Consider the following 24468-nt stretch of genomic DNA (forward strand, 5'->3'; position numbering starts at 1 on the left):
CTGCTGTCCCAGGGAAGACACTTCCCTTCTCAGGGTCTCAGTTTCCTCCTCCACAGATGTGGGAAACCTTGGCTACCACAGCTTGGACACAGGGCAGGGCTGCTTTCCAAGCTCAGGACAGAAAGGACAGGGGCTCAGGCAGAGTGTGGCACTCAGATTTATTATAAGTTAGCAAGAGCAAGGTCCTGAAGGCAGTGTCATTCCTCATCATGCATTTTCTGCTGGGAAAAGAATAAAAAGTGTGAGGGGGCAGCTGGCAAAAAGGAGGAAGGCTGTGGGGAGGAATCTCCAAGGCTTTCATGGGTGTAAGGGAGATACCCTGAGAGGGAGAGGTTCAGGTCTCAGGGATATTAAGATTCCATTTAGGGGTCTTTGTGATTTAGGACCTCTAAATGGAACCCCGAGGGGCTGGGGTTCTGTAGAGGTTCCAGTCGTAGGGTTGCTCTGAGCAGGAAGGGGATTGTCAGGAATGGCTGCTATGGGACTCTTAGGGCTATCCAAATATAGGGTAAGAAGTGCCCACTCAGAGGGGCACTAATGTTGGAGGAAAGTTGCTGTGGGGGTGACTAGCCAAGCCTGGGAAGGGACTCACCTTGGTGCCGATGTCACGGCTCTTGGCCCGCAGCTTGTTGACCTGGGACTCAGCGATGTCCGCCCGCTCCTCTGCCTCATCCAGTTCATGCTGCACCTTGCGGAACTTGGACAGGTTGGTGTTGGCCTGCTCCTCCTGCAGGGTTCAAGGGGGTAAGAGGATGAGGTGAGAGGGGGTGGGGACTCCCTGTCCCTGACTGGGTTCAGTACTCTCACCCTTCACCCATGTTCCTGCAACAGCCTTGCCAAGGGCATCCTACTCCTGGCTTGGCACCTTCCTCAAACCTGCCCAGTACTCAGAATCCTCCATGGTCATCCACTGCCCAAGATGACTCCCTGCTGCCTGGTCCGGTCCTACTCAACTCTAGCTTCGCTGCACCCGTCCAACTGTGAATCTGATGGACGCTCCTGTACCTGGGGTTTCCTGCATAGGTGTGCTCAGCAACACCTCACATCCACACTTTTCTGCCCATCCAGATGTCTTCCTCACTGTGCTATGCCTGGTCGGTTTCCCTTTCAGGCTCAATTTCACTGCCACCTTCCAGCCCTTTAGCATTGTCTGGCCTCCTGACCTATATGAGCAGCCACACTGCTTTCTCCTGGGCTTGGATATGAATTATAAGCAGCTTGTAGGCAAGTCCTGGGTCAAATAAGCATTGCTTTTGTTAACTCAGTGTACCTGACACAACTCTGAGCACACTGGACACCTGTAACAAATGTTTGAAAGTTAAAGTGACTACAAACGCGTTGTCCAGGCCCCATGCTGGGGAAGACACTTATTGCTTCAAACCCACAGGAGTTATTCATTAGAGTGGAGAAAACCATGAACTCACCGCCTCCTCGGCCTGGCGCTTGTAGGCCTTGACCTTCAGCTGCAGCTTGTCCACCAGGTCCTGCAGCCGGAGCAGGTTCTTCTTGTCCTCTTCCGTCTGGGGGTGGATGGGCAGGAGAAGTCAGTTTTGGGGGAGGAGCAAGTGCAATCACCTTTTCCTCCCTCACCACCCCACTTTTCTCCCCAAGTCTTAGCTGCCCCTCCCTCAAATGTGCCAGGTTAAAGAGGTGGTTGAGAGAGTCCATCTCTGACACTCCTTGTAGGTCAAAGGGCCAAGACAAAGTCCTCAGTCCAGGATTAAAAAGCAATGAGAGCACTAGCTGGTTTGGCTCAGTGGTTAGAGCGTCGGCCTACAGACTGAAGGGTCCTGGGTTCGATTCCGGTTAAGGGCATGTACTTCGGTTGCAGGATCAATCCCTGGCCCTGGTCGGAGCATGTGCGAGGCAACCAATCGATGTGTCTCTCTCACGTTGATATTTCTCTCTCTCTCTTTCTCCCTTCCACTCTGTCTGAAAAAATAATGGAAAAAATGTCTTCTGGTGAGGATAAAAAAAAAAAAAGCAATGAGAGCTGCCGCCTTAGAGCTGGAAGTGGGGGCAGGGGCTCAGAACCAAATGGAATTCCATCATCTAATAATATGGAGACACTGGACTGTTCCAGCTCCAACTTATCAGTTCCACCATAGATGCTCTGGGCCAGGGGTTCTAGAGTGACCAGAAAGGAATAATGATGAATGCAGAAAGAAAGGGGTATTATAGTCCAGATCATTCCAACCTATCATAACCCAATATTCTAATATACTATACTTGGCCAAATTTTGGGCACCAGGATCACTGATTCCAATGTCACTTGATCCTTCCTGTCTCTACCTCGTTGCATGTGCTAGGCTGACGTTTCCTAGGCTGACATTATGTCCACAATATGTCTACAGTTCTACGTCTGTATCTTTTCCTGCCCCTCATATCCAGCTGTCAAATGGACCAATAATCCTTTCTCTGTCTTTTGTTACCAGGCACACTGTGAAAATACTGAGTCACAGGCAAAAGCTCTGAGCTATGCATAGGGAGGTCTTAGAACATTTTGGGATCTTCTTTCTCTAAGGCCTTCTATCTGTTGTCCCAGAAGTTCCATGAAAAGATCTGAGTCTTTTCCCATCCCTGACTTCTATCCCTAAAGTGCCACACAGTGTCCCTCCTGATCAGGTTAGTAGAAGGTGGAAAGATTCCTTGGACTATTCTGAAGCCTTCATGGTAGACCTTCAGGTTATTAGAAAATCTGGGGAAATTCTGATTAAAAGTGCTTTCAGAAAGTAGAAGTAGACTTTCCTGCATTCACTGGAAAAATTCATGGACTGAAGCCAAACTGACTCTGGAATACGTGAAAGAAAGTTAATCTAGCCCAGCCGGGTATGGCTCAGCGGTTGAGCATCGACCTAGAATCCAGGAGATCGAGGTTCGATTCCTGGTCAGGGCACATGCCCGGGTTGCGTGCAGGAGGAAGCCGATCAATGACTCTCTCATCATTGGTGTTTCTCTCTCTCTCTCTCTTCCTCACCTTTCCTCTCTCTGAGGTCAATAAAGATATATTTTTAAAAAAGAAAGAAAAAAAGAAGGTTACTCTAAAGGCAGCTTTTCAAGGAGCAGGTTTCAGGAGGGCCAAGTGGCATTTCCTGGGTGACGGTCTGGCATGGGGTCTGTGGGGGCCAGGAGGTGGGTCTAGGGTAGCCCTTTGACCTCTAGTGGCCCAGCCCCAGAGCAGCCACCAGCCACACCTGGTAGGTGAGCTCCTTGATGCGCCGCTCGCTCTTCCTCATGCCCTTGACTGACTCCACGTTGCGCTTCTGCTCGGCCTCCAGCTCGTTCTCCAGCTCCCGCACCCGGGCCTCCAGCTTCTGCAGCTGCTTCTTGCCCCCCTTGAGGGCAATCTGCTCGGCCTCGTCCAGCCGGTGCTGCAGGTCCTTGATGGTCTGCTCCATGTTCTTCTTCATGCGCTCCAGGTGGGCGCTGGTGTCCTGCTCCTTCTTCAGCTCCTCCGCCATCATGGCGGCCTGGGGACAGGAGACAGATGTAAAAGAACTGGGGCTCCGGTCTCTTCACCCTCAAGGATCACCTCTTTCCCATCCTGGCGTTTGCTCCCGGAGGCCCTCAAACCCACGGAACTGCAGAGTCAACTTGTTCTTACAGCACAGTGGCCTGGCCTGGCCCCAGAGCCCTTGTTCATGTCTCAGGGGAGGCGGGAAGGTGCGGGGACACTCACGTCTGTGATGGCCTTCTTGGCCTTCTCCTCAGCGTTTCTGCACTCCTGCACTGCCTCCTCCACTTCTGACTGGAGCTGGGTCAGGTCCGACTCCATTTTCTTCTTCTGGTTGATGAGGCTGGTGTTCTAGATACGGGCAGAGAAAACTTTCGAATGTATACTTTGTCGCCTGATCCTACACTTTATTCAGAGAGAATTAAAACTGGTCATTTATTAAACACATGTCTTGCTTTTAGTATATACTCTCTTTTTCACCTGCTTTTCCTTTTCTTATGAGAATAGAGAAGTTCTAGATGTTGTATCTAATATTATCAGCTCTGAAAAAGATGTCAAGCAACAAAGAGTCTGCAGTTCTACTCCTGAGCCCTTTAGTAACATGGCTATGCAAAAGCATAAAAATATTCCAAGGAAAATGGGAATAACTTTATACCAGGACAATATCCTGGAAATGATTACAGTTACAGAAAGAATGTAGTGGGGTAAGGAAGAGAGGATCAGGTCAGTGCATGATGTCATTCCCACACATACTAGATTATGGAACTCTACCGGGCACTGCAATAAAATGGGCACAGAAACTCATTGCAGAGTACAGCAGTGTCCATGGGATTGCAGAAAAATGGTGTTCTGTTGAGAACTTGCTTTGTAAGTAGACACAGTTGTGCTCTTTTAAATTCCCAAAGTCCCATCTTTACAGAGCAAGATGGAGGTGTTTTCTAGATCAAGGATATCGAATAACAGCATGTATAACTCCTGATTTGGGACTTTGGCAGGCATCACCAACCAATTATGACACTCTTAGTTTTTATATCTATACTCCCTTCTCAGGTAGTGGTTCCACAGCCACGACTAACAGATGAGAGTTGACTCAAGAGATAGCTTGGGATCCTGGTTTAACATGCTCACTCAGAACCTCTGGTTCAGAGCATCTATGTCCCAGGCTCTGCCATTCAGCAGGTTTTCCCGTGGTGGCCCCTGACCTCCTCACCTGGGAGTGCAGCAGCTGCACCCGCTCGCTGGTCTCGATCAGCTCCTGCTCCGCCAGCTTCCGAGACCTCTCCGTCTGCTCCACCACGGCCCGCAGCTCCTCCAGCTCGGCCTGCAGCAGGTTGTTGCGCCGCTCCACGATGGCGATGTTCTCCTTCAGGTCATCGTTGGCCCGAACTGAATCGTCCAACTGGATCTGGGTATCCTGTGAGGGGAAAGAGTAATGTGAGGAGGACTCCCATTCGGGGTCTGATGTGCCCTATCCCAGATTCACAAACCTCTTGTCAAGTGGAGGGCAAAGAGGCACCTTCCCACATCTGGTCTCTAGGCCTGGAGGCTGGTCTGGTCCAGGACATGCTTTAGAGTTTGGTCAGTTCTCCTCCCCCAAGCCTCCAAGTCCAGGAGGTAGGTGACTCCCACCTTCTCATATTTGTTAGCCCAGGACCCTTTTCTCTGGCCTTCACCATCCCTCTGGGCACACCCCCCTTCTGAGAGCCCCAACTTCTATTACCTTTAGATGGGCTTGGGCAATCTTCAGGTGCTTCTGGGCCTCTGAGGCTATCCTGTTAGCCTGGCTGAGCTGGATTTCCATCTCATTGAGGTCGCCCTCCATCTTCTTCTTCACACGCAGGGCCTCGTTGCGGCTGCGCGTCTCTGCGTCCAGGGAGGTCTGCAGCGAGTCCACCACCCGCAGGTGGTTGCGCTTGGCCTGCTCCATCTCCTCGTCCTTCTCAGCCAGCTTCCGCTCGATCTCGGCCTTGATCTGGTTGAACTCCAGCTGGGCCCGGAGGATCTTGCCCTCCTCGTGCTCCAGGGAGGCCTGGGAGAAAGAATCAAAGGCAGAGAGTCAGGGCATGGGGCAGGGTAGAAAGGGAGACCAGTTGGATTTGGGTGTCAGCCAGGACTACGGCCTGGAGAGGAGAGCTGGGAAGAGACCAGGTAGGACCTGCCTTCCAGGCCACCTGGGTGCTCTGGGGGAGGAGGTGCAGGATGCCCTGGGCTTCCACTGCCAAAGACAGGATTTGGACCTCACAATTGCCAAGAGCCCCCAGCACCAACACTGCATGGTTCTGACTCATCTAAAATATTATAGAAAAAGAAGGGAGTTTTATAACCACAAATTCAAAACTTTACCTTTGCTTTCCAGGCCCCTCATCCTCGTGAAAAAAGTTAGAACCCCCAAACTCAGGGCTATTCCTAGGTTCTTAAAAATGAACAGTAACAATAGCTAATATATATCAAGTGCTTAAGTGTGTTACTTCATTTAATTTTCATAATAATCATACATTAATCTTATTAGATATGTACAATTAATTTCATTTTACAGGCAAGAAAACTGAGGCACAGAGATGTTAAGGAACTTGCTCCATGACAGTGGAAGTCCTGAAGCCAAGTTTCAAACTCAGGTCTGTTTGACTCTAGAGCCCTTGCTGCCACCCACTGTTTAAGGGGTTATTATGATGACCAGGCTTCAACTTTATAAACTTGGTGGGAAACCATATGGCTTATGATCAGACTGTGATGTTTCCTTTGTGCAGACCTTGGCCTTGGAGATTCGTGGGTAGTGGGTAGGCGACTTTCCACTAAGAATAAGAAGCCAATAGCTTTGTCTTGGGGTCAGGGCGAGAAGGACTTAAGGAGTCAGAAAAATAGAGTTGGGGGGAGCAGGAGAGAGTTCAAGGCAGGGGTGCAGGCGGAGCCAGGCCCTCACCTCAGCCTCCTCCAGGGCCGACTGCAGCTCCAGTTTCTCCACCTCCAGCTGCTTGCGGACCTTCTCCAGCTCATGCACATTCTTTCCTCCTTCTCCCAGCTGCTCAGTCAGGTCCGAGATCTCCTCTGAGGATTAGAGGGCCAGAAAGCTCAAAGCCTGTGTTCTCTCTAACACCCAGTGGCCCTCCTTGCCCCCACCCCTCCCTGGCCTTGGACCCCAGCGCACCCTGGAGGTTCTTGTTTTCCCTCTTGAAGGTCTCCAGGTGCTCCAGGGACTCCTCATAGGCGTTCTTGAGCTTGAAGAGCTCGGTGCTGAGAGAGCGCGCCTCCTTCTGTGAGGACTCCAGCTCCGACTGCGACTCCTCGTACTTCTGCTTCCATTCAGCCAGGATCTATGGGGACAGAGTTGGGTTCACTGCGCAGTCCCCTGCCCCACCTCCTGGGGCTGCCCAGGTCCCTTGCCTGGACTCAGCTCCTCCCTGCTCCCAGGAGGATGTCCTTGGCCTCATACTGATGCCAGTACCCCTGCTCTGCCCCTGACTGAGGCCCCCACCAGGCCCACCTTGTCGAAGTTCCTCTGCTTCTTGTCCAGGGCTGCGGCAGCCGCGTTGGAGCGCTCCACGTCCACCATCAGGTCCTCGATCTCGTTCTGCAGCCGGTGCTTGGTCTTCTCCAGGGATGAGCACTTGGCGTTGACGGCCTCCACGGCCTCCTCAGCATCCTGCAGCCGCTGGGCCAGCTTCTTCCTGCCAGGTTGGTTGTGTGTGTGTGTGACTCTACCCGGGAATAGCGGGGCCTTGGGACTGCCACATGGGGAGAACCCACTCCCTCCCCGCAGATCCTTGAGACGATGAGCAGACCCTTTAGGCCCTGGGACTCCAGCCTTGAGGGAGCCAAGGCTACGGATGCCTAGAACAGTCTCCTCCCCACATGCAGCAGCCTCTGAGTGGCAGCCCCCACCTGTCCCCATGCCAGGCTGATCGATGGTAGCTCCTCTGACCAACAAGCTTTTTGCTCGTCTTATACGTGAGCATCAGGTATAACCCGGGCCAAAAGCTCGCCTGTCACAGGAAGTGAGTCAGGGCCAGTTGGGGTTCACTCAAGAGTGCAGGATCCAAGCACCTCTATTTTCCACCACATTTCTCCCACCCTCCTCTCTCTCCTACCTCAAATCTCCTTCCCATTCCCACTTTGCCTATCTCACCCCATGTGCTCTGGCTTCTCCCTCTCTTAGATTCAATGTGGGGGCTGCCTGGGACTCACTTGGCCTCCTCGAGCTCCTCGGTCCGCTGGATGGCGTCCGTCTCATACTTGGTCCTCCACTGGGCCACCTCCGAGTTGGCCTTGGACAGGACTCGCTGCAGCTCCGCCTTGGCCTCTGTCTCCTCCTCGTACTGCTCGCGGAGCAGGTCGCAGTCGTGCCGGGCCGACTGCAGTGCGTGGGCCAGGGCGTTCTTCGCCTGGGAGGTGGGCGCCAGGAGGTGGGCTCAGCTTTCAGGAAAGCGAGGGGGTATGCCTTCCCCTGTATCCAAATCCTTTTCATATCTACGAACTTCAACTAAGGCCCCAGCCACAGTCAGGGTGCAGAATCTCAACATCCTAGAGTAGCTTCCCAGTCTGCCCACCCCACCCCTTTACAAATAAGAAAAGAAGCACTTGATGATGCAAGTGTGGCTTAGTTGAAGAGAAGAACCTAGGCTAGAGGCCTTCCCATACAGGGGCCTCTCTTCTTTCCATTCCCGGTGTTGATGTTAACTGCCCCGGGGCTGCCCTCAAGCCTGTCCTGCCGCCTCTTAGCTGAGCCTCACCTTGCCCTCCTCCTCCAGCTGCCTCTTGAGGTCCTCCATTTGCTGGGTGTAGGAGAGTTTCCCTCGGGTCAGCTGGGAGATAAGTGCCTCCTTTTCTTCCAGTTGCCGGGACAGCTCGCCTGGAGGTGGGAATGTGGGTTTGTGGGCCATTGAAGAGGGCAACCAATGGCTTATTCTGGGGCTGGTACAGGGCTGGTTAGGAACACCCACCATTCTCCGTCTGCAGCTTGGCTTGCTGCGTGGTGAAATCGTTGAGGGAGCGTTGGGCCTCCTCCAGCTTAGTGCGGTACTCGTTGGCCTGATCCTCCAATGTCCGAGACACCTTCTCCAGGTTTGCCTTCAGGCAGTAAAGGGGCAGAGAAGTGTGAATGTGGGAGGGGCTGGAGTTGTCAGGGAGTAGGGGCTGGGTAGACAAGAGGAAGGAGGGGAGGCCAAGGTGGGGAGAGCACAGAGGGCAAAGGTGTGAAATGCGGTGGTGCTGGAGGGGAACAATCTGAAGAGGGTGCCTGAGTTCAAGAAGGGAGGAGTGGTGAGGAGACGAAGATATGGTTAGAAGGCAAGAGAGAGACCAAAAGGTGATGGAGGGAGTGACAATGAAAAGAGAGATGGCAGGTAGAGAAAGTGGAAGGAAAGCTCAAGCTGTGAGGGAGAAGAGGGCGAGGAGAGGCTAAGCACAGGCCCACCTTGGCCTTGATGATCTGCTCCATGTTGGAGGTGACATCGTCCAGCTCCAGCTTGAACTCACTCTTCTCCTTCTCCAGCTTCTGCTTCACACGCTGCAGGTTGTCAATCTGCTCGCCCAGCTCGGCCACACTGTCAGCATGCTTCTTGCGCAGGGCCGCTGCCGTGGCCTCGTGCTGCAGAGTGGCCTCCTCCAGGTCCCGCCTCATCTTCTGGAACTCAGCCTCACGCTTCTTGTTCATCTCAATCTGCACAGATGTGGCCCCGCCAGCCTCTTCCAGCCGCTCGCTGATCTCCTCCAGCTCCCGGGACAGGTCTGAGCGCAGCTTCTCCACCTTGGCTCGGGCAGTGCGCTCAGCCTCCAGCTCCTCCTCCAGCTCCTCGATGCGTGCCTGGGCCAGGACACAAAGGGCTCAAACCCATAGCCTGGGAGCCTCCTCCCCCAGCTCTAGAAGACTCCTGGCCCAAGCACAGAGGTCCTGTAGAGCAGTGGTTCTCTAGGGGTCAGTTGGCAATGTCTGGAGACATTTTTGACTGTTGTGACTGGGGTAGGAGGTTGCTACTAGCATCTAGGGGGCAGAAGCTAGGGATGCTGCTAAATATCCTATAATGCATAGGCCATCAATAGGAATTTGGTTGAAGCCAAAACTTCACGGCACTTCCCAGGGGCATCTCAGACCCAGTCTAAGAATCTGCAGCCCTAAATCCTGAGAATATGTGTTCAGAAGGAATCTTGGGATTCGTGAGATCCCGAATCTCATAGATTCCACAGATGCACTAGGCTCTGCTCTCCTAAACATAAGGCAGGAAAGCAGATGCTTGTATTTTACAAATATTTGCAACAATATGCCTCACAACAACCAAAAGCTTTTGATATCTTCCAAGTTGACCATAAAGTCCAGTCGACCACATTCTTCACTCTACAGGGCTTGCTTTATTTATGCCCAGGACTGGGCTCCAGTTTTATTGTCCCCTTCCAGGCCAGCTGAGTGCCCTCCTCTGCCTCTACCTCATTCTTCTGGCCTTAGCCTTGGCCTTGACTAAATGGGAATAATGTCTCATCTACCATTTTGATCTGTTGTTTGACCAGCCAGGAGCAAAGGGGAGGATTGCTGAGATCCCTTCAAGTGTGGTCATGGACAGTCTTAATGGAATGTGGGTGGGTGGGTTCTGGGTGCAGGAGAGAGAGGACCACCACGCCTCTGCTCCCAAGATGGAGAAGGTGGGGCTGTGTGCGAGACCTTGAATAGGAAAAAGGAGGAGCCACAGCCTGTTGCCAAGGCCTGATGAAGATAACAGTACTATTTTTCTGGATCCTTGAGTCAAAGAAGTTGCCCAGACCCATGGTAGAAGAACCTGAGGATATCCTGATTTTCTGGCTAAAACCCAGAAGGTGCACCCAAGAAGAGGGGAGGGCAAATTATCACTGATGGCAGCCAGTCCCCGAGCAGCCCCTAGAGGAGTGAAATTGTGTTCATGTGTCACTTGCAGCCTGGGCCATGGGACCCAAATGCTGAGGGGAAACCCGCTATCTGCACTAGCTGCCATCTGACCAGAAACTGAGAGGATAAAGCCCTGCCCCCAGTAGCATGGGGTCACTATGTCCAGAGCAAGCCATGCAGCTTTTGCTCTTATAAAATGGTAATGACAGTATCTGTCTTCTTTGTTTCCAGGGTTCTGACAAAAACAGGACTAAAAGCTCATTAAAATTCGGGGTGCATTAAAGGTAAGGGAGACTGTGGCTGTTAATTTAATCTCCTCTTGCAGAGAGGTGAGAAGGCCATGGGAAGAAAAAAGAACCCGTCCTTGCTAGCTGGCTGGCTGACTTCTAGTTGACAGAGTGGTTTCATATACACTTTTTCCTGTGATCCTTTGTAAGCCAGGGGTTATAGTCCTATTTGACAGATGATAAGAGACTCTGAGGCTCTGAGCGGAAGTGACTTGCTCAAAGTTGTAGGAATTCACCCATATCATGGGTGCTCTGTGGGGATTAAGCCTGGGTTAGTGGCTGTGGTCAGTAACCGGGAAGAGTATGAACAGAGCAGCCTGTGAGGTGCTCCACGAAGGCACTTCTCATTCCCATGCAGGCGGAGAAGTACAAAAAAAGGGTTAGAGGAGAATCGAACCTTAGCAATTGTCCCAGAGCAGAAAACCTATGAGGCAGAGCATAGCTCAGAAAGAGAAGCCCTTTTTGTAGGTATGATTCCCGCCCCATTCCACCTCCACCCACAAAATAGTCTTGCTGCAATAAGACATTACTGTTCTAATGGGAGAAGGCTGGTGTTTCCAAGTGCCTGTAATCAGGACTGGTGGGACCTTTGGAGTGGCCTGGAGTTCTAGATACTGTCTACAACCCTAAGCAGCTCCTGAGGCCATAGCTGCATCAGAGCCATTGAGCACCCCTGGCCTGCACTGGGAAGAACTTTACCTGGTTTTCCTTCAGTTTCTTCTGCAGCTGAAGGGCCAGTGCCTGCTCATCCTCAATCTTACTGTTCTGCTGACTAATGTCAAACTCCTTCCTGGAGGAGAAGCAGGGTGACAGGTGGTCTTCCTTTTTCTGTGCCCATTCTCTTCTTTTGCCTTGACATGCCAGGACCAGTCCCCTCCCCCCTGGCTAAAAGCGTGAAGGAGGGGGGCTGTGATTGACACCTCATTCCATTGTACCCAGAGCAAACATGGCCAGTGGGGGTGCAGCACCCTGTGCTCTAACCCTCTGCCAGACACCTCCATTAGCCCTTCCTGGCCACCATAGTCTCCTACTTCTTGAGCTTTTCTTCCAGCTGCAGCTTGTCATTCTCTAGGTCCATGATGCTCTCCTGGGTCAGCTTCAGGTCACCCTCCAGCTTCCTCTTTGCTCGCTCCAGGTCCATGCGCACTTTCTTCTCCTGCTCCAGGGATCCCTCCAGCTGGTGGAGAGAAGAAAACAAACAGGGTGTAGATAACAAACAGAGATCCACAGTGCATGCTTATCTGCTCTCCTCTAAACTCAAAGTCCAGTGGATTGGAAGTCAAAAGCAGCGTAGAAATTCCTGCAAGCACAAAAAATCCAGAGACCCAAGCTAGGACTACAGAGAGCAAAAAGGCCCTAGGGGTCACAGAATTTAGTTCTAGGGATCAGGAACCTCTTGGTCATTGGTGTTGCCTGCAAAATCCTGACCTGAGAGAGATCAAACGTGGTTCTTATTACTCACATCATCCACCTGTTGCTCCAGCTTGACTTTAGATTTGGTCAGTGTGTTGACCTTGTCTTCCTCAGCCTGAAGGTCATCCAGGGCCTGCTGGTGGGCCTCTTGCAGAGCTTTCTTCTCCTTAGTCAGTTTGGCGATGATCTCATCCAGCCCAGCCATCTCCTCTGTGAGGTTCTTCACCTGTCAACCAAGAACCCCATCCCTTTTAGGTCCAAAGGTTACCAGCCTGGAGACATTTTTGCCATCTCCAATGCCAAGGACCATGCTGCTATCAGGATTCCCTGAGTGGTCTAGTGTTGGTTAAGGTCAGTGTGGTCTTTGAATCCTTTGGAGACCTGGGCGGGAACCAGAGGGAGGTGCCCTCACCTTGTTCTCTGTTGCATGCTTCTCTTTCTCCACCTTGGCCAGGGTCAGCTCCAGGTCATCAATATCCTTCTTGAGCTCAGAGCACTCGTCTTCCAGCTTGCGCTTCTTGGCGGTAAGCTCGGCGTTCATCTCCTCTTCGTCCTCCAGCCTCTCATTCATCTCCTTCACCTTGGCCTCCAGCTGGATCTTGTTCTTGATCAGCTGGTCACAGCGTTCCTCTGCATCATTGAGGTTGTCTTGTTCCTGGAAGAAGAGGACAGACAGGAGAGCTGGTGATCAAAGACAGTAGAGATCCAGGGTTGGTCCCTGGTGATGAGATTTGCTATAATCTAGGGGAGGGGAGAAGAGAGGTGAAGAAACAATCATGTGGCCTCACCGCCTGCACTTGGAGCTGCAGGTCATTCTTTTCCTGCAGCAGGGACACCATCTTCTCCTCCAGCTCCTTGCGGCGAGCCTCGGACTTCTCCAGTGTCTCTTTGATGCGCCCAAACTCCTCCTTCATGTTCGCCATCTCCTTCTCTGTCTCTGCGCTCTTCAGTAGAGGCTTGATCTTAAAGTACAGTTTCATCCAGGGCCAGTTCTTGACCCCCATGAAGGCCCGAATGTTCCACTGGATTACCAGAAGAGCATCCCTGGCAAAGAAGCATGGAGGAAGGGAGGGGCACTATGAAAGGGCACTTCCCAATCATGGGCAAACTGCACTTGGCTCCCAGCCCATCTAAGCAAGGTTGTAGGCATCTGTGGGCAGGAGCCCTATCTTGCAGCCTTGATAAGATGCTCACTTCAGCATTGTACACTGAACATGGAGTTGCTCAATAAACATTTATTAGTTGATCAATTAAAGACAAGGGCAGTTTATATCTTTCCTACTGGGGCCTTAGTAGTAATGAAAGCTACCACTTATAGAATGTTTACTATGTTCAGTATTTCTAATCTTATAAGAATTTCAAATATTAACATAATAAAATTATGTTTTACATATAAGGATATCTATAATATATGTTATGAAGCATGAAACAAAATGACTATCCATGAACCTATCACCCAAACAAGAACTAGAGCATTGCCAGCAATGACTCTACCTGTGTGTTCCTTTCTCTCCCCTTTTTTAGTCCCCTCACCAGAGGCAGTCACTACCCTGAATCTTGTGGTTTTCATTTCCTAGCTTTTTCAAAAATACTATAACTATATGTGTATGTATCTTTAAACAATATGCCACTATTTTTATTATTTATGAGCTTTATGAAAATTGAATCACACTATATGTATCCTTCTGTGACTTGTTTTTGTTTATTCAACAATATGCTTTTAAGGTTCGAACATATTACACCATGTAGTTGTAGTTCCTTCCTTTTCGTTGCTATATAATATTCCACCAAACGACTATATTATTTACCCATTCCCCTGTGGATGGAAAATTGAGTTGTTTCCAGATCTTTGCTATTTTTACTAATGCTGCAACGAAGAGTCTTTTGTTGTCTTGTGTTGTACACATGTAGAAGTTTTTCTGTGAACATGTACTCAGGAATGGAGTTGAACGGTATGCAATTGTTCAGCTTTAAAAGATGATAAATTGTTTTCCAAAGAGGTTGCACTAATTTACACATCTGTAAGCAGTGAATCACACACTTCCTGATTTTTGTAAATCTAATGTGTGTGAATGGTATCTCGTGAGTGTTTTAATTACATTTCCCTATGAAAAAAATTTTTTAAAGAATTCAAAATGAGCCCTGGCCAGTGTTCTCAGTGGTTAGAGCATCAGCCTGCGCACTGAAGGGTTTCAGGTTTGATTCCAGTCAAAGGCAAGTACCTGGGTTGTAGGTTCGATCCTGGTCCCGGTCAGGGCTCATGCAGGAGACAACCAGTCCATGTCTCTCTCTCTTTCTCTCTCTCTCTCTCCCTCCCTCCCTCCCTTCAACTCTCCCTGAAAAATGAATGAAAAAAATATCCTCTGGTGAGGATTAACAACAACAAAAAAGATTTCAAAATGAGACCCTGAGTGGTAAAGTCATTTGCTCAGACAAGCTGATAAGTCATAGAGTTAGGATTTGAACTCAGGTCTTCTGACCCAAGCCAGTCTATACTACTTGTCTGCTTCTTACATCTCTGGGGACACCTCTCCCTTCCCTCATGCCTCACCTGCGCTCCACAATCTTCTTGAACTCAATGCGCATGAGCTGGCCCCGGGCCTGGGCCTGGATGCGGGTGATGATGCGGCTCAGCCTCTCATCTCGCATCTCCTCCAGTAGCCCCAGCAGCCCTGCCTTGAAGAATACCTGCAGACAAGGGGGAGAGCCAAGGGGGCTGCAGCCTCAGAGAAGGCTATCAAGGGTGGAGAAAGGGTGGGAGACCCTCGCTGAGCTCCCAGAGGACCCGTCACCTGCTCGTTCTAGACTTGGGAGTGAAATGTGAAAGATAAGACAGGAAGGAAGCCAGGCTTCCAGTCTTTGGGTTGATGCAGGAAGCCAAGAATCAGCGGTCTGCCTTCCAAACTCCCAGCTACTCCACTCAGCATGACTGCATGTCCTGCAATTCTACCCCATGGACCTCTAGACTCACCTTGGTGTGGCCAAACTTGTACTGGTTGTGGTCAATGTCCAGGGAGCCCAGCAGCTTCTCTGACCCCTTTCTGCTGTCAATGAACTGCCCTTCAGGGATGGCTGCTGGGTTGAGGATGCGATACCTGGGAAGGAGGCGCCCAGAGTCACCCATGTTCTGCACTGGTCTGCTCTGCCCACAGAATTTGGGACCACCTACAGACTCCATTCCCCATGAAGTCCACCTGTACTCACCTCTGCCTGAAGTCCCCGTAGAGGATGCGGTTGGGGAAGCCCTTCCTGCAGATGCGGATGCCCTCCAGCACGCCGTTGCAGCGCAGCTGGTGCATGACCAGGGGGTTGTCCATCACTCCTGTGGCAGTAGGGAGGAGAGAGAGGTCAGCCTCAGGGCAAGTGATGCCAAGTGCCATTCCCAGACTAGACCCTTCCTCATGGCTCACCCGGAGCCTTCCGTTCATTGGGGATAATGCAGCGCACGAAGTGAGGGTGGGTGGTCTTCAGGTTGGCCATCAGCTTGTTCAGATTTTCCTGGGGGTGGATAAGAGGAGGGAGTCAGGAGTCACAGGAACCATCCCTTTGGTCCCTGGTCCCTGGGCCCAAGATAACCTGTCACCAGGACTCTCAAAGGGATAAAGAGTTGACACATAATTTATGATGTGAGCTCAAGCTTGTGTAGAATTTACATGCCAAAAATGACCATGCAGCTTGAGATTCTTTCTTCCCCAAACTCAGAGCATCAGGTTAGGGCGGTGTACCCAAAGGCTCTGGGCTGGGCCCGCCCACCACAGGTCTCCGGACCCTTCTCACCCGGTGGAGGGCTGACACCGTCTGAAAGGATGAGCCCTTTTTCTTGCCTCCTTTGCTTTTACTGCTATCCCCTGAAAAGAAGAGAAAGAATCATGACCAAGAACTTTAAACAGAGGAGCCCTTGGGCAGGGACAGGACTCTGACTTCACTAGCTATGTGACTCCTTATTTCCAAGTCTCAGTTTTTCCGTGAGGATAGTAATTACCTTTAAAGGTGTGAAGATTAGATAAGATCAGTACCTAAACATGTCACCAGTGCTTGCCACATAGCAGGTGCTGAAATAGCATCGGCTCACTTCTCCCACCCTCTTCTAACCCCACCCTTCATGCTGACATCTTTCCACTTGCTACTTTTCTTCTGGCATTTCACCCTCCTTTCAGCCCATACCCTTCCTCTTCCTTTTCTGACCTGGAGGCTCATTTGTTCCTCTCAGTTTACCATAACCACCTACTCGCAAGCTCTAATGCTGGGCGTGGCTCAGTGATATGTGCTCTATCTTCGCTGACCTCCAGGTGCTCACAGTCTTGAGATGACACATGACATATACACTGATATCCATAACACAAAGTGGAACATGGCACTTTCACAGAAGGGGTACAGATGGACTACTGTGGGATCTTCTGGCCCCCATCCCATGGCTCACAGGCTCCCTCCCGCCTCTAGAGCCATGAGCTTTGAAACAACGGGAACCCTTGCCCCTTGCACCTGAAGTGCTCTGGCCCAGTGCAGAGGCTGCCCTCTTACCTGCATCAGCGGCAGCATATGAGGAGAAAAGTGTGGCCATGAGCTTGAGGGAGGACTTCTGGTATAAGCCCACCACCGTCTCATTGAGTGGGTCTTTGTTCTTCTCCAGCCAGCCGAGGATGTTGTAGTCCACGGTGCCAGCATAGTGGACCAGAGAGAAGTGGGCTTCCTGCTTCCCCTTGACATTGCGAGGCTTCTGGAAGTTGTTGGACTTGCCCAGGTGGTTGTCATACAGCTTGGCCTTGAAGGTCATGTCAGTGGCCTTGGGGAACATGCACTCCTCCTCCAGGATGGACATGATGCCCATGGGCTGAGAGCAGGGTGGGGAGGTAGAGATAGTATCACTGAGCACATACCAGGCTTCCAGAGTCCCATACCCTGACGGAGCATCAGCCCAGTGTAGCTGGCAGGCCACAGAAAGCCTGCTGCCATCTCTTGTCCTCTTATAGGAAGCCAATGCTCTTGGAATTAACCTAAATTCAATTATATTCAAATCTGGCCTATATAACCTTTTTCTGCCCCAGAATACCCAGTGAAGAGCCATGTACCTCCCATCACCCCGCGAGCCCCCAAGGCCTCCCAGCACAGACCCCGCCTTCCTGGATAGCAATGACCCCAGAAGACAGTGAGGGCAGGGACAGGAATGTGTCAGAGCCACCAGACTGCAGGGCTGGCCAGACCCCTCTCTACAAGACAGATAACAATTCTGCAAGGGATGGTTAGAGGGATCCAGGTTCTGCACAACATCCTGCTCTTCAGAAAGGATGGTGGTTTTTGGGTTTTGACTTTTCTTGGGGCAAGAATTCTATTGAAAATTTGATGAAGCAAAAACTGCCTCTCCAGAAGAAATGCGTGTATACACATGCACACCGACACCCACACCCACACTTTTCCATATAGTTTCAAGGCATTTTGAGGTCTCTGGAAGAGCAGCACCCTAGATAACCACCCAAGGCCTGAGGGAAGCTTTCCTGAAGGACAGTGGCTGCGCTGGATGAGGGTCAGTCCCTCCAGACTCTGTATCAGCAAAGCCCAAGGGCATCCTGAGGGCAAGTTAGCCCTGGGAGCCTCCCACAGCTTCATCCCTGTCTCTGGGGTCTATAGGAAATACGGGCTTTTCTCAGTGAAGGGGGAGAGGATGGGAACCAACACCCCTAGTTTCAGCCGAGGATCTGCCCATGAGTAATGCTTCCCTTGGAGTGTCAGAGGGGCCAGGAGTCCTCTCGTTTACTACATCCCCCTCTGAAGACAGTGAGATGTGACCACTGTGAGGACAAGTCCTGGGAACAGAAGGAAGGGGCTTGTCCTGTGTGTGTCTGTGACTCCATAGTGGGTGAAAGCTGAGCCTGGAGAGAGGCTTGGGATTCTGGGGACTTGTTTCTTGGCTGTAGAAGGGATGAAGCTGTTCCTTTGTCTGGGATGATGGGGAAAGGAACGCAGGGGATGGGGCTGAGGCAGCACCTTCTCAATGAGGTCGATGCAGGCCTGCAGGTCCATGCCAAAGTCGATGAACTCCCACTCGATGCCCTCCTTCTTGTACTCCTCCTGCTCCAGCACGAACATGTGGTGGTTGAAGAACTGCTGCAGCTTCTCGTTGGTGAAGTTGATGCAGAGCTGCTCGAAGCTGTTGAACTGCAGGGGGAATGAGGGCAGAGCCCGGTCAGGTAGGCAGGTATGCTAGTGGCCAGTGGGCTCAGCCCAGGGCTGTGCCCAGCCCAGCGAAGGGTGTGGCTGGTCCCCTCCGCTCCCCTGTTGGAGCAGGGAGGGAGGACCCCCCTGAAGACAGGAATCTGACTGCCTTGGTCACTACGAACCCCACTTGTCTCTCTGGAGCCTGGCCTATGGTTGTCCTGTGGCCTGTGCCAATGAGTGTTATTGCTCTCCCTACTCCCAGGCCCCCCTTCCGAACTCACGTCGAAGATCTCAAAGCCAGCAATGTCCAGGACTCCAATGAAGTACTGGCGCGGCTGCTTGGTCTCCAGGGTGGCGTTGATCCGTGTCACCATCCAGTTGAACATCTTCTCATACACTGACTTGGCCAGTGCCCCGATGGAGTAGTACACCTGCTGCACGCTCTGTCCCTTGGTGACATACTCATTGCCCACTTTCACCCGAGGGTGGCACAGCCCCTTAAGCAGGTCGGCTGAGTTTAGTCCCATGAGGTAGGCAGACTTATCGGCATCTGGTGGAGAAGGAAAGGAGTAAGCAAGCACTTTCAGCAGACCCTCTTTCCCTGCCCCAGGGCCAGAGCCTTTCTGAAGGATGGGGTCCAATGCCTTCTCCCTAAATAGCTGCAAATGGAGGCCTGGAAGGGCACAAGGCTTGCTGTGGTTACACAGCCAGTATATGCCCGAGTCAACCTGAAGCCCAGGACCCTTCATTCACCTTGGGCCTCCCACCACATGGCAGCTCCTCTTGCCTCCATCTTTATGTGTGTTGGGTGTCTCTGGCCCAGGCCCTTCACTAGCCCTGTGTTAGCATGACCCCAAGCTCACTGTGCATTCTCATCTCTCCAGGGAAGGGATGGGAAGAGACATGCTGTGCTCCCTGCCTCCTTTGTTCGCATCCTAAGACAGGCCCAGCATTGGGTATGCTCTACTCAATCCACGTGTTGACCAACTTTACTGGCTGGAAAGTTAAGTTCCTAACAGCATGTTGAACAGCCCCCACCCCCACCCCAACTCCAGCTCTCCAAATGTGCCTCCCAGTCTGCCCACCTCTCCCATGTCCCTCTCCCTCTTCAGCCTTTACCACACCCATCTACGCCACAAACCTTAGGTCCTCTATGGGGACTGACGTGGGGACAGTGGGTGGCCAGAGGCCTGGCTAAGCTCTAACAGAAAAGAAAGCCTGGAGGCAGGGCTGAGTAGGGAGGGGGTGGGGGCAGAGCCTGCCCCTTGGAAAAGGCGGCTCCCTCTGACTACCTGCTTCTCAGACTTCTGGTTTCCTCCCACTTTCTCTATTGTTATCCACCTGGCTCCTTAAGAATTGTTAAAAGGCACCACTTTTGGATGCAGTGTGGGAGACCCTGCTCCCAGAGGACTGTCTCTTCTTGACCGTGAACACCCAGCACCTCCGGCCTTCCCAGCGCCTGCCCTCCTGCCCTTGAACCTTCGGTGCCGTCGGGCTCGGCCTGCTCCTCCCGCTGCTTCTGCTTGAACTTCATGTTTCCGTAGTGCATGATGGCACCCGTCAGCTTGTAGACGCCAGCTTTCTCCTCAGCAGTGAAGCCCAGCACGTCAAAGGCGCTCTGGACAGAGCACAAGAGGCAAAGAGCTGGTTGGAGTGGGTGGCCCAGGGGCCCTCTGGAGCCCTCACACCACCTCCTCACTCACGTCTGTGGCCAAGAGCTCCTCGGAGTCGTCGATGGAAGCCACAGACACCTCTCCCTGAGACACGAAGGCATAGTCGTAGGGGTTGTTGGTGATCAGCAGCATGTCTGTCCAGGCAAAGGGCAGGGGACAAGGGGGCGGGAGGGGTGGGAAGGGGTTGGGAGAATGGAGAAGAGGCCCAAGAGCAGATAGAGAGGAGGCGAGTCAGCAAGGACCATGGAGAGGTTCCAAAAGAAATTAAAAAGTAGGAGGGGTTTTGTGCCCCCCCCCCTCAGGAGGGAGGACAGTGGGGAAATGACACCAAGGAGAAGAAGAGGGAAACAAAGAGGAGGAGAAAGCCAACAGGGAAGGGGAGGAAAATAAAACAGGAAAGGCTGGGGAGGGAGGCAAGAGGAGACGCAGGCAGCCCCAAGGTGGCGCAGAAGGAGAAAGCCACTGGGCAGGTGCAAGGAGGAGGGAGGTGGGGGGGGCAGGGGAGGACGTGGAGGGCACTGGTCCTGCTTGGGGAGGGCAGTGGGGCAGCAGGGGCATGGGGCCGGGCTCACCCAGCAGTTCTGGCTTCTTGTTGGACAGGATCTGGTAGAAGATGTGATAGTTCCTCTCAGCCTTGAGCTGGAAGATCACCCGGGACTTCTCTAGGAGATCTGAAGTGAGGAGAGGAGAGGAAGGTGGGTAAAGAAGGGGAGAAGGTTGATCCAGCAAGATGGAGAGAGTCAGGGGAAAGCCACAGTTTAAGGAACAAAGGACTAAACTAAAGCTGAGAGACAGATGTAGACGAAGACAGAAGATGGAGGGGAAATGAGGAAATAGGGCCACTCTCAGGGGAAAAAGGCAGAGGAGGGGTGTTGGGAGAGGTGTGCAGGGCTGCCTGCATACTTACAGGTCTCTATGTCTGCAGAAGCCAACTTTCCAGTGGCCCCAAAGTGGATCCTGATGAATTTCCCCTGGGGGCAGATGGGACAAAGAGTGAGGAAACTGGCCAGAAGAGAGAGAATTGGGCTCTTGGACTTCAATGCAACTGGGAATGCCCTGGACATGTAAATGACTTATTTGGGGCCCCAGTTTAGTATCAGTAAAACAGGGAAAGGATGACATACCACCCATGGATCTTGGAGCAGAAACAATGGCACAGGAATGAGCACAGAAAGAATGCCTCCTGTTTGTACTTCTGATATGACCTCATGTAATCCTCTCAGTGACTAGTACTACTTGTTTCACAGATGAAGGGACTAGGACTCAGACAGGTGTGGGACTTGCTGGGCAAGTGTAAAGCCAGAGAATTGGCTCCAATATCTATGCTCTCTTCCCACTCTAATGTGGAAGAGCTCTAGAAAGAGAAATAAGGAAAATCTAGAATGTGACCAAATCTACCCCATTTCTTGACTATGGAACAGCTCTGGTGACTCTGTCTTTTTCCTGAGTTCCCAGAACCCAGGAAACTAGGCTGAGTAAGGAGGGTTGAGAAAGAGAGAGAGAGAGGCATTTGTTGATACCCCAAAGTCAAACACAGGACAATCAACTGGGTGTGGTTAGTGTTGGTTAACAGCCCCCCTCTTTTAAATCCTCACCCATAGATATGTTTCCATTGATTTTTAGAGAGAGAGGGAGGAAGAGAGAGAGAAACATCGATGTGAGAGAAGAACATTGATTAGTTGCCTCCTATACTCATCCTGACTGGGGGTTCAACCCACAACCTAGGTATGTCCCCTGACTGGGAATTGAACTCAACCTTTTTGGTGTATGGGAATATATTCCAACCAACTGAGCCACCCTGCTAGAGCTAGCACCCCTTTTGTTGTCAAAGCCAGATGAAGCCAGTTGGCAGTGGTCAAGGGCACTCACAAATCGGGAGGAGTTGTCATTCCGAACAGTCTTGGCGTTGCCAAAGGCCTCCAGGGCAGGGTTGGCCTGGATGATCTGGTCCTCCAGGGTGCCCTGCAAAGGGAGCAGAACCATGGGAATTCATCTTCTGTCCACCTTTAGGTGATGGTGGAGAGGGCGGGGGCTTCTCTGGTCCTGGGGAAGGGGGTTGGGGTTGGGTGCACTGCTGGGGAGTGTGCAGCTCCAAAAGGCCATAGAGTGTGTATCTTTTGCCAGAAAGGTCTGGAGCACTGGGTTCAGTGGTGCTGCCACCACTGTTCCTCAGGGCAAAGCTCAGGGTCACCAGGGTCAGCCTGCCCCAGACCCCTTCTGCAGAGCCTGTGGCCCAACCCGCACCTTGTTTGCATTGGGATTGTCCTTCTTGCCACGGTCACCTATGGCTGCGATGCTGGCAAAATACTGGATGACACGTTTCGTGTTCACAGTCTTCCCAGCCCCGGATTCTCCGCTGGAGGCAACAGGGACCCATCAGAACCTAGGATTCCCACTGCCCTCCATTTGGAGCTCAGCACTGCCCCCTCCTCCCTCAGAGTCCTGGCCATCTGACCTCCTCCACCAGGAGGATTTGCTCACCATCATTGGTCACTCCAGCACTTTTCTGAGAGCCTAGCACCCCACACTCCTTGCACTCACAGCCTTAAACCATTCCTCAGGAATCAGCCTGGGTCCCCCAACCCCTCTGTGGGTGGATGGCGCTCACTCACGTGATGAGGATGGACTGGTTCTCCCGATCTGGAAGAGAAAAATGGACAAGCACTGGGGTCAGGGCTGAAGGCCTAGGTCCATGGCTGCAGGGCTGAGGAGGCACCAGGCAGGGCCACAGGGCTCACCTGTCAGCATGTACTGATAGGCGTTGTCAGAGATGGAAAAGATGTGGGGCGGCGCCTCACTCCTCTTCTTGCCCCGGTAGGCGGCCACCACCTCAGCGTTGTACACTGGCAGCCACTTGTAGGGGTTGACCGTGACGCAGAAGAGGCCTGAGTAGGTCTGGAGCAGGAGACAGGTAGGCAGGAGAGTCCCTGGTCACCCCAGCTGGCTCCTCTCTTCCTGCAGCTGACCAGGGGCAGGAAGGAGGTGGGGGCACTGGGCCCCTTGGGAAAGATTTGACCTTCTCCCCTTGCGAATGTCACCCTGCCCTACTTTGGCCTTGGCCCAGGACGAGCTCCCTGCCATGTGCAGAATGCACTCACGTAGATCATCCAGGCCGCATAGCGCTCCTTGAGGTTGAAGAGCACGGCGGGCTCGTGGAGGAAGGTCAGCATGGCCATGTCCTCGATCTTGTCGAACTTGGGCGGGTTCTGCTGCATCACCTGGTCCTCCTTCAGGGTCACCGTCTAGGGAGGGAGCATGGGTCATAGGACAGAGTGAGTATACCTCCCAGTCTGTAGTTACCAGCGTCACCCATTTACCTCCTCCCAGAACATAGGCCACAACTTGGCCTTGGAGGCTCCCACAGCTCTTTTCTGACCAGTGCTTGGGTCCTACCCCAGAGTTCCCCAGAAAATTTGTCCACCTCCTGTCTCTCCCACCCCAGGGACTGTCTTAGAGTCCCTGTGTCTTGTCAGTACCCCAGACCCTATGCCTATAAGTATTACTGTTCAGTCCCTGTTTCAAGTCTAGTGACAAACTCGGAGAGGCTGCCAGCTCTGTCATCTGGGGCAGTGCTTGAGGCAAACCTTCACCTTTACTGGAAGGACATCTCACCCATCTGCCCTACCTCCCCACTGGCCACTGTCACTGTGGTTTGATTGGCACTGGTCAGTCTGCCATGCTCTGATGTCGTAAGATCTTGCGGGCCAGTATTCCAGCATTTGTTACAGTGGAGGAAGCTGTGGCTTGAATAATTAAATGATGTGCTGGGATGGTGGCTAGTTAGTGGCAGAGCTGGGATAAGATTCAAAGCCCCCAGTGGGTTGTGGCCCATTATTCCACACCTTGCTGGGACTAAACACTCAATCAGTGCATCTATAAGGCACACAGTCCTGAGCTGCTGCTGGTGACCAGTGGCAATTCTCACAGCGGGCATGAGGGACAAGGGACCTGAGGCTTCTGAGTGCCAACCACTAGCCCCGGGACTGAGCATTAAGCTTAAGAGTTCCTGCTCTTTGTGTTCATCTGGGTCTTGAGTTTGCTCTTGGCTTGGGTAAGGGGAATTTGGGAGTTTGTCTGTGGAGAAAATTGAGGCACAGAGAAGAGGGATACAGGTTCGAGAAAGGAGTTTTGTTTGATGTTGTGACTATGCCCTCTATCAACGAGACCCCTTTGAGGAGGAAATCAGTTGAGGTTTCCAGCATCCTCTCTGGCAAGGGGTGTGAAATGCTGGGTGGTGCCCTGTCACACTCACTCAGGTCCTCCTGAGAAAGGTCAGAGTTCTCACTCAGATACTGGGCTCCTCAAGGGGGCATGTCTTGCAACCCAGCTGGCTTTGGCTCTTCTCCAGGACCCATCAGCTCCCAGTGCAAGTGGCTCCACCTCTGCACCTCCCCAAAAACCTTTCTTCCCCTTCCCCTGGCCCTGTGCTTCACGCACCTTGCCGTTCTCGGTCTCCGCAGTGACCTTGCCCCCCTCCCTGGATACGATCTTGGCCTTGACGAACTCCTCTTTGTCATCAGGCACAAAGCATTCAGTGCGGATGTCGAAGGGCCGGGTCTGGGCCTCTAGACGCTCCTTCTCCGACTTGCGGAGGTACTCGGCTGCCGCCCCAAAGTCAGCCATCTGGGCATCACTCAT

General features: G+C 52.3%; 1 protein-coding gene across 1 annotated transcript; it reads right to left on the minus strand.

The window, feature by feature from the left end:
* Nucleotides 1-197: 197 nt before the first annotated feature.
* Nucleotides 198-24468, minus strand: MYH6 (myosin heavy chain 6). Its single transcript, XM_016205838.2, has 37 exons — nucleotides 24268-24468; nucleotides 22929-23072; nucleotides 22569-22725; nucleotides 22443-22470; nucleotides 22075-22186; nucleotides 21700-21792; nucleotides 20738-20801; nucleotides 20403-20501; nucleotides 19861-19964; nucleotides 19637-19775; nucleotides 18439-18707; nucleotides 17987-18157; nucleotides 16526-16835; nucleotides 15782-15852; nucleotides 15415-15502; nucleotides 15209-15326; nucleotides 14976-15099; nucleotides 14556-14692; nucleotides 12793-13048; nucleotides 12417-12659; nucleotides 12054-12230; nucleotides 11623-11768; nucleotides 11291-11381; nucleotides 8865-9254; nucleotides 8392-8518; nucleotides 8182-8300; nucleotides 7637-7833; nucleotides 6936-7119; nucleotides 6600-6765; nucleotides 6375-6499; nucleotides 5175-5483; nucleotides 4665-4868; nucleotides 3680-3805; nucleotides 3195-3470; nucleotides 1425-1520; nucleotides 593-727; nucleotides 198-221 (listed from the first exon to the last, which is right to left on the minus strand). Exons 1-37 carry the CDS (start codon nucleotides 24466-24468, stop codon nucleotides 198-200), a joined length of 5820 nt encoding a protein of 1939 aa, XP_016061324.1.

The sequence above is a fragment of the Miniopterus natalensis genome, chromosome 1 (genome assembly GCF_054644295.1).
Source record: "Miniopterus natalensis isolate mMinNat1 chromosome 1, mMinNat1.hap1, whole genome shotgun sequence".
Lineage (NCBI taxonomy): Eukaryota > Metazoa > Chordata > Mammalia > Chiroptera > Miniopteridae > Miniopterus > Miniopterus natalensis.